Source organism: Erpetoichthys calabaricus, chromosome 2 (genome assembly GCF_900747795.2).
Source record: "Erpetoichthys calabaricus chromosome 2, fErpCal1.3, whole genome shotgun sequence".
Taxonomy (NCBI): Eukaryota; Metazoa; Chordata; class Cladistia; order Polypteriformes; family Polypteridae; genus Erpetoichthys; species Erpetoichthys calabaricus.
In genome coordinates, this window is record NC_041395.2 from 287,050,330 (window position 1) to 287,067,447 (window position 17,118).

At 40.5% G+C, this 17,118-nt stretch overlaps 1 protein-coding gene across 1 annotated transcript in view; it reads right to left on the minus strand.

Moving 5' to 3' along the window:
* Positions 1–15,418: 15,418 nt before the first annotated feature.
* Positions 15,419–17,118, minus strand: part of abcc2 (ATP-binding cassette, sub-family C (CFTR/MRP), member 2) — a 174,450-nt gene continuing 172,750 nt past the window's right edge. The window contains exon 32 of the mRNA XM_028795700.2: positions 15,419–16,524. Coding sequence (XP_028651533.1) covers positions 16,395–16,524 — 130 coding nt within the window. The 3' untranslated portion in view covers positions 15,419–16,394. The remainder of the gene's footprint in view (positions 16,525–17,118) is intronic.

Consider the following 17,118-nt stretch of genomic DNA (forward strand, 5'->3'; position numbering starts at 1 on the left):
ACCACCCATGCTCACCACCTTCTACTGGGGGACTGTTGAGAACATCCCGTGCAGCTGTATCATTGTCTTGTTTGGGAATTACACTGTCATGGATTGCAAGACCCTGCAGAGGATAGTGAGGACAGCTAAAACGATCATTTCTAATCTCTCTTCCCTACATCACCAACATGTACACCACACCCTGCATTGTGGAGGAGCCAACGCAGCCCTCACATAAACTATTCACCCTCCTGCCATCTAGAAAAAGGTACTGAAGCATTTGGGCCTTCACCACCAGAATGTATAATAGTTTCTTCCCTCAAACCATAACACTCCTAAACATTCAGGGACTAGACCGATAACACACATACACACCTTCCTACTCAACTAGATCATGTCTTTATGTTTATTATTTATTATCATACTGTTACTTTCTTCCTACTTCCAGTGTCATGTTTACATCTGCTCCTTCTATTACGATATTGTCACATTTTTGCACAACCAGCTAATCTTTTGTATCTGTAGATATCATAAATGTGTTTGCTTGCACCACTGTCTATCTTTGCACTGTCCTGCAATGTTTGCACATGCTTGCATACATGCACTTTATATTAAAATGTGTAGTTTTTTCTGTAGTCCCATGTTCTATGTAGCACCATAGTCCCAGAGAAATGTTGTTTCATTTCACTGTGTACTGCACTAACTGTATATGGTTGAAATGACAATAAAATGTTACTACTACTACTACTACTACTGCTACTACTACTACATCACAGAGGACCTGACCTGGTCCAAGGGCAAAAACACATTGGTGAAGAAGGCACAGTAACATCTTTATCATCTCAGATGCCTTAAGAATTTTAGAATGCCCTCTCAGATACTCAATAACTTCTACATCATCCACCATTGAAAGTATCCTGAGAGGAAGCATTGGAAATAGCACACTGCAGGAACGCAAGGATCTTTAGAGAGTGGTATGATCAATGAAAATGATCAGTGAAACCAGCCATCCCAGCAATGGCCTCTTTTCTGTGCTATAGTCAGGTAAATGCAGAGGTTACCTGAAGGCCATTTCAGAGAGAATGTAGAGGAAGTTCTGTTCACGGTACATCCACATCGTAAATAAGGACAGGGCCTTATACCCTAATGGTAATAAATTTTTATAATATCAATACAATACATACTACTGTTGTCATTTCCTGCTTTAGATTTATCTACACTGTTTTTTTGCCAACATCCCAATTAAGTTAAATTCATTAATGGGCACTTTAAATTAGCTCTGTGTGAGTGCGGGTACCTTGAGATGAACTGCTGATCTCTCCATTGCTGCACCAGTTCTTGTGCCTGAAGCAGTTACGGTAACAATATCATTAGACAAATGTGCTGGATTCAGTTTAAGGTAAAAAATTGGTTCCTAAGCACTCCTCTAAATTTAATTTCTTAGTCTGTGGCCATTCCCCCCTTGTGTTTAAATTTTCAATCAATCCACAAATCTTTGTTATGTTGCAGCTTTTAGCTTATGGTTGGTTTTCTTGCTCGTTTTGTACATGCTGATTTAATTAGATTATGCTGGCTCTAAATAGATGTTTTAAAAGCAGAAAATGAGCAATGGATAGAGAAGTACAAAGAGCAGAAAATTACTGTTAATTCTATGGATGCTGCCATAAAAAAAAAAAAAAACACTTGATGAGTTAAAAAAAAACAAAGCATCCTGATTTCTATGACAACTGGTATGCCTGACATGTGAGATGTGAATAAGAAATGATGCCAAAATCAGAGCACAGGTCTAAAATATTGTTCCAGAATAGGAGCACACATGTGAATCAGGAATATTGGTAAGGCTGTGAGTACAAACATAGACTTACACAGGTGCCAAATGGTGTCCTAGGCCCATCCAGCCATTTGTTGTCACACTACATATGTCACCAGATGATTGTCTGAGGAAGATTGGGAGTAGACTGCAGTTGGCATGAGGGTGCTGACTTTAAATAGACATTCTCAGTAGTGTGCTCAGGCCTTACCCTAGCACCAGGTGGGTCTGCCTTAAAAGGCCTTAATATGGATAACCTATCTTTTCATAGTCAAAAGGTTATCAAAGGAATTGCAGCCCACACCTTGACTCCTGAGGTTCTTGCAGTGAGCCTGATATCAATATTTTCCATATTAAGTCCAAATGAAAATAAAATGGACATCAGCCCCAGTGGAGACTCACTAAAGTTTTTCAAACTACTCGAACTTGATACCAATGAGGATGCAGCTGGAAAAGGCAAATGGTACAAATATTGTAATGGGTGCTATAAATGGAGAGGCTATAGCTCGTGGTCCATAATGTCACAAGGCAATCCAAGATATCTCAGTAGATGTTAGGATGCATTGATTTTCATATCATCCTCCATTCCTCCAGTGGTGTTGTTCTGGGTTTTCTAGCTCCTCTTTCTCTTTCAGCAAAGTGTCGTCAGAAATTCAGCTAAGGTGTTACAAGGTAAATTGGGCTGCTTGCCTAGCTTCATGAAAACCAATGATTTCAGCCCAAAAGCTTCTCTCAAGTATACAAACATCCTAAAGTCAACTTGACCTGGCCCTGCCTGGTAATCACCTCCTTATGGAAAGACTCATGCATGGCACTTGACTTGAGCATTAAAGTCACCACTAGTATGTGGACATCCCATTGTTTTTTGGTGGTCCACCTGTTAAAGTGTCTGTTATATTTAGGATGTTCACATTTACATTTATCACTACAGACTACAGGGTGGCACGGTGACGCAGTGGTAGTGCTGCTGCCTTGCAGTAAGGTGACTAGAGCAGCGTTTGCATGTTCTCCTTATGCCTGTTTGGATTTCCTCCAGGTAGTCCGATTTCCTTCCATTTTCCAAAGAAATGCAGGTTAGGTGAATCAGTGACGCTGAATTGGCATGTGTGTGTGTTTTTGTAGAACAGGTATGTGTGTGTGTTTACTCTGTGATGAGCTGGTTCCCTGTCCAGGGTTTGTTTCTGTCTTGTGCCCTATGCTAGCTGGGATAGGCTCCAGTGTGACCCCCGCAACCCTGGTCTGGATTAACATGACAGCAGGCTACATTTCCAGTAGTGCAGACACTATAATCAAAACAGTACTCATCTTCAGAAATATGAAGGTTTGATGAGTAATCTCAGTGTGGAACTATCTCCAGTTCTGTCACAGCAATAGCATCAATAAACCAATATTTAAGCCATAATGTGCTGCAACCAACTTGATATGATCTGAATGTCTTGCATCCTCATATTGCTATCCGTCCATGCTTATGAACAGGCCTTTGTGGAGCCCTGTTTAGTATAATCAGTCCTGCCCTTTTCCTAGCGTATTCAATAGTCTTGTGTACTAAGCAACATTTCTAATCCATCCATCCATTCATTAATTTCCATAAAATACAAACTAGAAACACTTTGTATTTGATATGCATCACGACAACACTGTCTTTCAGTTTGCAACATTTATGAATTGCTTTTTGCCACTTTTCTGTCTGAGTTGACATAAATATTTTTCAATTTCTCATTCGTCTGCTTCATTTTAGCAGATGCCTCTTTGAAAACGGGTGACAGGACTTTTCAAGTGGTGGCTTATTTACATTAGATGCTATAACTAGAAATTAAAAATAACCATTTGATAATGCCGATTTGTCAGCCTGATTATGATAGCATACATGCAGTTTTTTAACTAAAGAAAGAAAAAATCTTTCCAAGCAGATTTAACAAATATAGCAAGGGCTGTAAATGGAGTTTAGTGATTGGGACAGGCGCACTGTGTGCTGATATTGATTGAAGGCACTATATTGGGGCCTTGGAGAGCCTCTGCCATACAGTAATCCCTCCTCCATCGTGGGGGTTGCGTTCCAGAGCAAACCCGCGAAATAACAAAATCTGCGAAGTAGAAACCATATGTTTATATGGTTATTTTTATATTGTCATGCTTGGGTCACAGATTTGCGCAGAAACACAGGAGGTTGTAGAGAGACAGGAACTTTATTCAAACACTGCAAACAAACATTTGTCTCTTTTTCAAAAGTTTAAACTGTGCTCCATGACAAGACAGAGATGACAGTTCCGTCTCACAATTAAAAGAATGCAAACATATCTTCCTCTTCAAAGGAGTGCGTGTCAGGAGCAGTGACTGTCACAGAGATAGAGAAAAAATGCAAACAAATCAATAGGGCCGTTTGGCTTTTAAGTATGCGAAGCACCGCGGCACAAAGCTGTTGAAGGCGGCAGCTCACACCCCCTCCATCAGGAGCAGACAAAGAGAGAGAGAGAGAGAGATAGAGACAGTTTGTTTTTCAATCCAAAATCAATACGTGCCCTTCGAGCTTTTAAGTATGCGAAGCACCGTGCAGCATGTCGTTTCAGGAAGCAGCTGCACAAAAGATAGCAACGTGAAGATAATCTTTCAGCATTTTTAGACGAGCGTCCGTATCGTCTAGGTGTGCGAACAGCACCCCTGCTCACACCCCCTACGTCAGGATCAGAGAAAGTCAGCGCAAGAGAAAGAGAAAAGTAAGCTGGGTAGCTTCTCAGCCATCTGCCAATAGCGTCCCTTGTATGAAATCAACTGGGCAAACCAACTGAGGAAGCATGTACCAGAAATTAAAAGACCCATTGTCTGCAGAAACCTGCGAAGCAGCGAAAAATCCGCAATATATATTTAAATATGCTTACATATAAAATCCGCGATGGAGTGAAGCTGCGAAAGGCGAAGCGCGATATAGCGAGGGATTACTGTATACAAATATCTCAGTTGGTAGTATCATTAAAGACATGGGTTGGATGATTCCTTGCCTGGCCGGGAAGCCGTGATAAAAGAAGGATATGGATCAACAGGCATCTTCACTGGGCTGGTTAGTGGCATCTGTCCAGGCCAGGAGGCCATTATAAAGGAAGGACAGAGGGAGACTGCCTCCTGGGGCTTTGTGTTTCCCCAGTATACTGGGTTGCAGTATCCCTCTGGTAGGGCTGCACATGTGTTTTGTCTTGGTAGAGTAATATATTGCTCTACATTTCCCTATTGTGTTATTAATAAGTAGCCTTTGTCAGAATGCCTAATCCCGCAGACTTACCACTGTGTATAAGGTATTACAGTATATAACTTATCCCCACCTTCCCTTCTATATCTATAACCTCAGGCAATTAGGTGTAGTAAAAAGACAAGCAGGAGTTAAGTTACACATAAAACAATGTATTATTGATAATATTCATAAATAATAACAATATGCAAAGTACATTTGAATAATGGCAACCATACAACCTGATTAAATGGTGATGTGTAGTTTCAGGCAGCACACAGACTTGTAGTTATTTAAAATGTCTCTAGTTAAGGCATCATTGGTGCTCAGCTTTCTTCAGAACAGGCTGTATGCCTGTTCCAAAATGGCTACCGAGCTGTGGTCTCCATTGTGTTGTCCTTTCAGTTCATGGTGTGATGGTCTTCGTCAGATGTTAGTAAGAGAGATACTTCTTCATCATATGTTGGTTAGTAAGAGAGAGAGAATGTGGTTGAATAAGCAGATTTATAGATTCTCTGTCCAACCCCTATAGCCAATAGGACATCATGATACTTAAAAGCTTCTGATCCAAGCCAATTCCAAACAGCCATACTTCAGACCAATGGGGGAATACAACATCTTAAAACCTGCCACCCCCAAGACCATATGTCTTTATGGCTTTCTTGCGGGGGTTGAAAGACTTTAGCAGAGAAACACTCGCCAAACTGGTTTAAGGCACATCCTCCCCCAACTCTGTCGTAAAATTCAGAGAGACCCATTCCTAAAGGGGGGGGGGGGGGGGGGGGTAGGGGTACACACTCACTAATGTAACACTAAATCACATTGCTTTGCCTAAATTACAAATAAAGACATACAAAATATTTATCAAGTTATATGCAAAATCTCACATCACAACAACATGAATTGTAGTTTTCCTGGGCAGCCCTGTTGAGGTTCTCGTGTGCCACTAGTGGGAGCTGCTGGCAGTTGGCTACCCTGTAACGGAGCTTCCACCGGAACTGGAAGTGCTTCCAGGTGTCAATCCAAAGGAGCCGCTCTGTCTCATCTGGGTGTCGAGGGGAGGTAGACAAGGTTTGCTTGGGGGAGAATGGATATGAAAAAGGAAAGAAAAGGAATTGTGACTGATTCACCAATGATGAAAGCCTAAAAAAGTTTTTTTGTTTAATAAAAAAATCTTTCTTTAACTGTGTTGTTTGGTTGTGTCTGGGTGTTTGGGGGTCATGGTACACCCTCTACATGTCACAGTAGTTATTCTTACCTGGTATTGATCAAAAATAGCTCACTGAGTATGCAAAATGTGTGGGTTTATAAAGTATCCCAAGGAGCCTCGAGGCAGAAGCCTATAGCACAGATGGGATGTCGACTCTGTGCCAAGAACAATGCCTCCTGTGCCCTACCGAATGGAACTTCAACCATCAACAATCTCCATGGTCATTGAACTAAATGGCAATTGCACTGTTCCAATGGCTTCTCTTCAACTGTTTTTGTATCTATAAAGATTATACTACAATGTACATTAGCAGTGAAAGATGCATTTAAAAGCAAGATCAATACAGTATAGGATTACTAAAGGGATTTGTATACGGTGTCACACACATGCGCTTGGGTTGGCACTGCCCTCTAACTCTTTCTCCTCTTTCCCTGCAGACCAGCTGACAAACCCTCATCCTAAAGCCACTTCCGGCCCTCAGAAGACAGCCAGCATCATTTCCTGTTGATGTCGCTCCCGGGGCCCTTTGATGATGCCATATCCGGTACCCAGAACCCCTCTTCCTGCCACGTCACTTCCTGCTCCGCCCTCCCTGACTCCACCTTTATCTCCGTTCAGCTATATTTATAGAACAGCTTTTCAACCTGTTAGTCATTTCTGTTTTGAATTCCAGTCTGTAAAGTCGTGTTTATTTTTTTTTCTGCCAGTTTTTTCAAGTATATGAGGTGGTCATCCCAAAACCTTTTTGTGACGACATTGATCCTTATTACAATGTATAGTTGTGTTGTTTTAACTGTGCTCATTCTTGGAATGTGTTGGAAGATCTTGGAAAAGAAAATAAAAATCTTTTATTTTAAGACCAGAATCATGTTGGGTGATATTGTGTCTGGGGTTTGGGGCTCGGTGGCACCCTCTGCTAGTTACAGCAGTTTACGGCCACTGGGAGTCAGAGCCTACTGTTGCAGGAGTGGGCACCAGGCAGGTCCATCACAGGGTGCTCTCATACATTACCATACAGCCAAATAACCTGACATATATCTTTAAAAGGAAAGCCAGAGTGCAAGGAGAAAAACCCACAAAGATGCAGGGAGAACTAGCAAGGTCTATTCCAGGGTTGTAGGGCCTCAGTGTTAGCCATTGAGCCACCGTTCCATTTTTCGGTTTCATAATGAGCTATTTAAAATAACATTAAAATAAAACACATCATTAAATAAAATTCAATGTATAAAGCAAAAAATCTACAATAACTGGAAATACTGAAATGTTCTTATAACATTTATTCACAATTTTTTATTTGAATTATGCTAAGTAATAACTTGTCACACACACACGTAACAGTTCTTGTTTATTTCAGCTAACTATGGTGTGTGCATGAATGTTAGATACAACTTCTATATTGCACCTCATGTGTACAGCTTTACATGCATGTGGACAGGTGCTGCAAGTAAAATAAGTTTTCTGTAATGCTGCTTTATAGCCCCCTAAGTGTAGAGCTTTATCAGCAGGGGACAGCTGCCATAAGCTAAATGAGACTTTGTGCTGCTGCTTTATAGTGCCCCACATGTATGGCTTCACCTACACATGGACAGCTGCTTCAGGAAGAAAGGCTCACAGGCATGGCATGAGCAGACCCAATGATTGTCATAAGACCACAGTGCCACTCAGCACCTGTGCCCCTTACCAAAGCAGGTTCCTGCTCAAAGCGGTGCTACCGGCTGCAGGTGTCCCTACTTATCCCACACTAGGTGTTCTTAATACCATAACTTGGCCCAACCAAACATTATAAACTTGCTATTGCAAAAAAGCAAAATTAACAAAACAAAGCAAAACTAATACTACCAAAAAGTAGGAAATGTATTTAAAAATATTTTCTGTAAGGATACAGAAGGTGAGGATGAGTCCCTGGGTGCACAGCTGCTTAAAAGTTTCTTCATTCTGTAGAGATCTTTAATCTGCTGTCGATATGCAGTAGTCTTGTGTGGGTCACGGTGAAGATTTTCTCTCTTTCTGTGCAGCATTCATTCAAACATAAAGGCCTCTCTCCAGGTGGAGTGAACAATAAATGATTAAATAAATCAATAAACTTGAAACTACTGCCATGTTTATATTCCAAAATTGGGGTCTCTTCCCGGGCTGATGCCCTTATTTATCCCATGTTAATAAATAAGGTTGATTTATATTGCAGAAATAATGCCTGATATTTCTAGCATACTGTTCTTTTTATTGTATTCTAAAAGTATGAAATGAAAGATTCAGAGTTTAAATCAAAACCTAGCAGTTTTCACTACTTTCATTTAAAGTGTCAAATAAAGATTTCAACAGGTATAATTGTTAGAACACTTATCTATGGCTTGTTTAAGAAATTTCATGCTAGTTAATCAGTCTTTGTGTTCATCGCAGTTTGTCTCAAAGGTGCAATTCAGTTCAAATATGTTGTTGGAAAGATCTTCAGAATGTCTTCATTCCATCATCATGCAAGGGTGTTCATTATTGTTATGTGTGCAGAGTCCAGTAAAATTCAACATGCAACATGTCACCACTCTGCGTCTCCGTGGTTAGTGAGTAGACCTACAGTACTTTACCTCGAAACTTCTGTCTTCCTTAGCTAAAGATTTTACACAGTATGCAGTGCAAGATAGATGAAGAGTATTCAGGCTGGGACCGAACCCTAGATGAGAAGCCACTGAATGAGTGCTTGTTGACTTTTATACCTACCCTGTGACTTGTTAGGTCCAGCAGCATCCAAAACTCATCGGGTACAAATTATAAAGTATTAGTGGTACTGTGCAAATGCATTTCACATTTCTTGAATTATGTCAAAAAATAATACATTTTATTCTTATGTGGACCTTCATCAAGAAAAATAAAAATCAAAAATATATAGAGTACAAAAGAAGCAAAGTGGAAAAGCGTCCAGTGCCTATGCTGCATGGTCGTCCTACAAGAACTGAGACCATGTTATTATACAGTAGCTTTTTAAAGGGAGGCTCTGAGACAGCATGGAGGACCACAAATAAAAAAATGGGCTATCATGGCTCTTATTTTACCAACAGCACAGCTTGCACTCAGAATTTGCTGGAAAGAGTCCTGTGATTTCAATTCTCTTAAAAAAAATGTTAAAAAAGTGTCCTTTCATATTAGCTGTGACTCAGTGCATCTCGAGACTTTTCATGCACACCGTAGGGCTCTGGTCAATAAAAGATGCTGGGCTGGACAAGCAGATCATCTGTAATCAAGCACCAATCAAGGATAAAATGCATGTTTTCTAGTGCTCTTGAACACAAGAAGCAGGTAATTATCAGAATAATTAATGGAACTTGGAGAGCGAGGGGAGAGGCAGCTAAAACCAGAGATCTGCTGAGGATGGGGGATACGACAGACAACTAATATGAGGAACATTTCTGTGATCCTACCCCTCTAAAACTCAATTAATAGTCAACACCAAATGATCAATTCAGATTTAAATGCAAAATGTCTTGCTGGAAACAAAGAAACCAACTTTATTTTGTGGTTTTCTCACTGCAACAACAATCTCCTATTTGTATTAACATGTTAAGTATGATTTTAGATGAATGCATATTTGTACATTTTGAGGTTCCCCTGTGAGATCTGCAAGTGTCTCCCATTACGTAGTGTTTGGGGGCCAAAGGCAATTTGCAGCAATAAAGCAGCTTAAACCCACCCTGACTGAGCTGATCTCAAGTGTTCTGACCCGCTGACCACCTGGCACACAAATGAACTCTGAAAGGCGATGCCCAAGACGTCCACTTGCAGAACGGTTTACATGATGATGCTTGCTGCACGTTCTCATGAGCATAACAGAAACACTTAAATCTGGATGGGGTCCAGTATTTTGTACCATTGTATCGTATTGCTGAGGTGACAGTGACAGACGCTGTTTAGCTCAGTGAAGAGGATCACTTGTATTCTGTTTTTTTCTGCTGTATTTACCCCATTTTCTTGACAAAAATTTGTGAGCCCAGCCTACCTGGAGGGTGGTCTCTCTCTGAATTGCACTTCCTAAGATTTCTTCCATTTTTTTCCTACAAGTTTTTTTGGGAGTGTTCTTCTTGCCTTCTTAGAGAGTCAAAGCTGGTGGGCTGTCAAAAACAATGCATGTTAAAGCCCATTAAAGCATTCCTTGTGTGATTTTGGGCTATACAAGAAATAAATTGTTGTTCTTGTTGTCGTTATAATGACTAGAGAGGAAGTGAGCCACTGAAATTGACGAGGCTGGGAGAAAACTAACTAGCAAACCAGTGTGATAGCAAATTAGATGTGAAGAAGAGTGGGCAGTCAGACTGAAAAAATACACCAAAATAAGGGCATGTCTGTTTCTGATTTATCTTTTTCATTTCAAACTTAAGTCATTCCTTCATTTTTGGAATCTGCCTATTCTAGTTCTGACCACCTATTATCTCAGTGTCATACTCAAAGTGAACACCGAATCTGTGCTTCTTCATATAGATAGATATATTGATAGATAGATAGATACTTTATTAATCCCAAGGGGAAATTCACATACTCCAGCAGCAGCATACTGATAAAGAAACAATACTAAATTAAAGAGTGATAACAATGCCGATAACAATGCAGGTATACAGACAGACAATAACTTTGTATAATTTTAACATTTACTGCCCCGGGTGGAATTCAAGAGTCGCATAGTGTGGGGGAGGAACGATCTCCTCATAATTGCAAGGCACATCCACACACATCGACTCCCTGTCATGCTGACCAACTTAAATCTACCAATGAATGTAGCTTGCTTGTCTTTAGGCTACGGTTTAGTAACAAGTACTCAGTAATTTACTGCAGATTTCCTTTAGTTTCTTTGTTTTTTAATGAGATCAAAATTGCCTAAACCAATTACATAAAACAAAAAACCTCAAAGGAACACTAACATCTAAACAAGCATCTCAAGGAGTGAGGAATGAATGAGTACATTCCAATTGTGAATGCTAGGGGGCGTCACTGAGCCTAAAACACAAACACAATACACATAACAAGCCCCGAGTTCAAATAAAGGAGGGATTTATTATAAAATGCCTTTTATAATAATCACACATGTTGTCTGTTCTTTCTTCTCTCTCTCCGTACTGTTACTCCTCCAAGGTAAATATTGCCTGTCTCCACTCCCAGCTTCGACCTGTCTGGACAAGGCAATGCAGTCCCTTTTATGGAGACCTGGGAGTACTTCCGGTGCCAGGGCTCCACCCATTGGAAGCACTTCCAGGCCATACGGAAGTCCCAAATAGTATGGAGTGTAACTCCCTGCAGTACCCCCCTAGCATTACCCAAAGACCCCAGCAGCACTACGATACCAGACTATGCATTCTATTCAAGTGTCCAAAATGGGGACTGATATCCAGGGATGCTGCCATCTAGCGCATACAGAGTGGAGACAAGAAGCAGGAATTATTTTCCTCTCCTGTCCTTCCATGTTATAGGCGTCTCGTCCTGGTAAAGACCCCAAACCAATTCTGGCTGGGACACCGGTCCCACACATTATATATTCTACAATTTCTATTGAAGGGTTTCTAGGAGAAAAAAGCATTTATTCCAGGAACCTCAGGTGAAAATCCAAGAATCACCCCTTGAATGGGATGCTAGTCCATCAGGGAGCATACTCACACATACTCATACTGGGCCAATTTAAATGAACCTAACATGCACATTAAACTGGAGCACCCAGGGACAATCCCCACAGATTTCAGAAGGATATGCAAACTCTACCCAGTGACCGCAATTGGCAGTGGACCCAGGCAGCTGGGGCTGTGAGACAGCAGCAAAGTTTCATAGGTTCAGTATTGCCACATACACAGAAGGTAGCGGAATTCTGTGCTAATCAATGTGCTCCATGTTGACACTCCCTAGTGCCATAATTAGTGGATAATTACCTTACCTCTAAACTTCTGTATTATTTACCTTAAACTCCTTTCTTCCTATCTGAACTACCTTACCTCAAAGTTAGAATTGTAATAGAATGTGAAGTTAAAGTAAAAGCATTCACCTCTGTTAGCGTTTCCACATTTTAATGTTACAGCATTTCAAAGATTTAGTATGATTGCACTGAACAGTCTGCCCAGTAATTTTTATGAATGACTCCAGAGGCACATTGAAGGTTGAGATGACATTCATTAGTGTGTGGTTACGAGAGTTGGTTTTGCCATAATGTGAGTGATGTGTGGATGAGGATGACAGAAAAAACGGGACAAACAGAGGGGAAAATAGCAGAGATACATACATAAATAAAGACAACTCTGGTACTGTTGGATGTCAATAACAATGGCCAGTTCTTAAAGTAAAAGCACCACAGACCCAGTAGTCATTCTGGTTAAGTGAATATGGATAATTCTATATTATCAAAGAAAAAAACATTCTTGATACCATTAATGTTATCATAAGAGAAGTGTGGAAAGAGAGAGCTTAACTAATTTAAATAATATGTTGTGTTATTGTGGTATTTCCCTCTACTTACCCTTTACCTAGGGGTAAGTGTACTCATCAGGTTTGTTACCGGGTTGGTCTACTGTCACACCTTAAGATTATCACATACGTACATAGATATGGGCATTGTCCCAGATGGAGGGGGACCCTACCCAGCCGGGACGCCTGGATGGTCCCTGTGATGGACAATACCTCCCCTGGGCCACGAGGGGGCAGCCGCCCAGGTCTGCTTATGGGCCACTGGACCGGAGCTGGGACACTCATCCCTACCAGAGGACGTGGCCACTGCAAGGGGGCGCCCAGACAGCTGTGAGGTCCTGGATGGCAGCACTTCCGCCACACCAGGAAGTGCTGCCGGAAGAATTCCCAGGGGCACCCGGAGTGCTTCCGGGGGCTCTCTTGACACTTCCGCCACACCAGAAAGTGTTGTCAAGGGGAGCACCTGGAGCTCATCCGGATTGTTATATAAGGGACCGCCTCCCTCCAGAAGCAGAGCCAGAGTTGGGAGGAAGGAGACGAAGCTTGTGAGGAGGGGAGAGGAGGTCATTGTAAAGAGAAAGAGAGAAAGGAAGAGAGTTGGTGGATGAAGGCATTGTGGTGCTGAAAGGAAAAATAAAGAAGTGTGTTTAGGACATTCTGGTGTCTGTCTGTCTGTGTCCGGGGGTATGCTTTCCACAGCATACACACAGAAACTCAACAGTGCTCTATGAATGACACACACAGCTGGTTAATCTCTAGCACTTTAAAGCCACACAGGTGTCTTATGAATAACACAACTTGTCAGTCTCCTAGCACTTTAAGAGACTTGCTTATTGTTAGCACGAACAACATACGATGTTTAAATATATTTCAGACGTAAATATTACTTTAGTCTCTAGGAGTATATTCAAACATACAAAGGCTCGACATCCTTGGCTATAGGCCATTTATCAACAAAGAAACACTTACTTTATGTACTGTTCCCTACGATTGGGTGGAGCTCACACCCTCAGCCCTTAATAAACCATGCAGCACAAAGCGTATGGCAAACTTCCGGCTGCTACAGGTGCTCTTAAAAATGTCTACTTTATTACTTCAATAACTCTAGACATGAAAAACAAAGCATAAAAAGTTAAAAGCAGCATGGTATTTATTACATGAATAATAATACCAAATAGAACAAAGAAAAGAAGAAAATAAGATTGATAGATGGACACATAAAGTCTTTAGAAAAAGCTTATGAAAAAGTAAAGATGTCAAGGATGAATGTCCCAGGGTGGCATTGATCTAGCACTCAAAGATGTTCATGAGATGCTTTGCTAATGATCAGATGGAAACAGCTGCACATTGCTGGTGCCCTCTTCTAATGTCGCTCTCGCCCTCCTCTGACGTTGCTCTGTTCTCTTATGACGTTGCTTTCAGACGCTGCATATTTATTATAAAATTTCATGCTAGGTTTTTCACAGCACATGATTGTTGCATACACCTGATTGGCTGGCTGTCAATATGAAGGATGGATTTGCTCAAAACTCTTTAATCTGTTTGAGCACATCTGTTTTGCAAACAATACAATTTTTGAAGTTGCTTAGTACCTACTGATATGTCTTCCTTTCCCAGGCTGTAAACCAATTTAGCAATTTGTTGTCCCAAATGTCATTCCATTCTCAGGTTATAAAGTAATCGATAGTCTGAGGCATCAGCAAGTCTTCCTTTTTTTATTTGAACAGCTGTTTTAAAAGTGAGGTACAATTTCAGGAAGAGCTTTGACGTCAAACTGCCCATGCAAGTGTCCTATATTTAAGTTCATCTGTTGTTTTGTCTTGAGCAAAATATGATGAAAATATTAGACCAAAATGTACAGATTTTGCCCACCACACCATATCTGTAAATGACCATTTGTTTAGATGGTTTGAAGATTTTAGGGAGTGATGATTAAGGGGAGAAATCTTTAAGTTATATGTCTGTTTTGAGGTTTTATTTGTATGAACATCTATCTATCTATCTATCTATCTATCTATCTATCTATCTATCTATCTATCTATCTATCTATCTATCTATCTATCTATCTATCTATCTATCTATCTATCTATCTATCTATCTATCTATCTATCTATCGAAAGTGGGTGTCTTCCCATAGTGTATGAGACCACAAGATCTGTCCCTAGTTAACATATTGCACACATGAATGATAGATACATCACTTACTGCTTCATAATTTATTATAAGAACACCCTAGTACTCCATAATTCATCAAAATTTGAACTGATAAACACAAAGTGACATCAGACACTTAGGACTAAATCCAGCCAAAACTTTGTCTAGAATGGTGTGGTGGTCCAATGGCTACAGTTTCCTGCCGCAAGGCTCCAGGAGACTGGGTCTGAAATGCAGTCCAGTTAGCATATAGAGTTTGCATGTTTCCTGTATGTGGACAGGTTCACTTTAGGCTGACTGGCGACTCTTAGCCGGCCTTATATGAAGAAGTTTGCTCTGTAATAAACTAGTGGCCAATCTTGTATTAGTTTCCTCCTTGTTCACAAAGCTGCCATGATGCGATGCCATCAGTGCTTCAAATGGGTTGATTGGCTTGTCTATATAAGCCTGGCACTGTATACGTGTAAGAGTGACTGTGCACTATGATGGCCTGACGCCACATTCATGGTTGGTTCCCGCTCTCTATGACTTGAATTGGACTAAGCAGATACAGAAAATACAATAATGAAAACATTTTACAGTAATACTTAAAAAAATAAAACTTACAATAATAATGTTAAAATTATTATGATTTATTACTAACATCCCAGCTGGTATTATTGCCTTGATCAAAACTGTATAATTCTTTAAATGTATTCTCAAATGGCAGCAAACTTAGGTTTATTGAGCAATTTATTAAAAGTAAAATAAAAAGTAATCCCACCCTTTACTGGGATTTTTTATTGATTATTATTGACATGTTTCTGCTTTGCTAGGATCTTTAAATCTGACAGTAATCTTATGTTTCATACTAAAGGCAACCACTGCTCTAGCTGGTCATTAAAAGATTACTAAGTAGCAAGAGACAAGGACTGCAGTGACATTTGAACATCATCATCAAATGAGCATTTTCATCCATTTTTATGCATGTTCTTCCCTGTTCAGGGTCATGGTAAACCAGAACCTACCCTGCCACCAGTGGACTCATGCCAGGAACTTGTTCTGGATGAGATACCAAATCATGACACAGCACTCCCAAAGATGGTCACACAGACAGGAAATTTACAGGCATGTTTTCTTAATAATCCTCTCTTAACTTATGCTTGATTTGAAAAGCTAACACACATTCGACTATCTGTATAGATGGAAAAGTGCTGAAAAAAGATGAACAAATATAATATTTTTAACCATTTCTTGATAATGATCTTCACCAAAACCACTGTGATGCTTGACCCTCTGAACATGAACACTGGACCTGTTTACAGTCTCGCCCTTTCCTAAAAGCTGAATATCCGATATGTGATAACGTAAAGAAGTGGTCAGAGCTTCAGATGCTGGAGTGCTGGGGAGATACTAAACTCCATTTGACTGTCGTGATGTGGTCTTCGGTTCTAAATGTACGCCAGTCATGAAGCATTTCAGCAGTGGAGATGTAGATCGAGAGCTCAAATTCACATGTTCAGTGATTCACCATGGTTACACAAACAGCATGCCAGTGTAGCTTTATCACATATACTGAGTTCAGTGTTTCTTAAGGTAACGACTGTGTTTACTTAAAGAGCTGTGTTGTCTACTGTGGCAAGGCCAGCTTCCTGGGCCATTGAGTAGAAATGTCCACGTCTCTGAAGCAGCACACTGGGGGAGTCAAACTCTACAATCCTTCCCTCGTTCAAAACCATCACCCTGCAAAAGTAAGTTTAGAGAAAATCAGTCATTTAATATGAACTTAGGCAGAAAAGACTTAAAATAAAGAGGCCACATTCTCTGGTTTAAATCCCACTGCTGACTCTCAATCTTATAAAGCACTGTGAGATGGAAACTGTCTAAGGTAAAAAGAAGACCGCACGATTTACTTTAAAAAGAATGCATTTGTGTGTTGTGGGAAAAGTCCCTATGTTTTAGCCAGATTTATGTGGTGATAGGGCAGAGGAACTTAAACCACATGGCAGACCCCTCTGTCCCACTGTGTGATTTTCATGAGGGAATGGGTCCCTTTATTGAAAAGTTGTCTGCTAAAAATACCATAGATTGCCCCTTTCCTTACTTTGGGTGGCCTTCTATCCACACAAGCCAAGCAGCAGGCCTCGAGTAAAGAAATGACAATTTACAGTTAGGTCCATAAATATTTGGACAGAGACAACTTTTTTCTAATTTTGGTTCTGTACATTACCACAATGAATTTTAAATGAAACAACTCAGATGCAGTTGAAGTGCAGACTTTCAGCTTTAATTCAGTGGGGTGAACAAAACGATTGCATAAAAATGTGAGGCAACTAA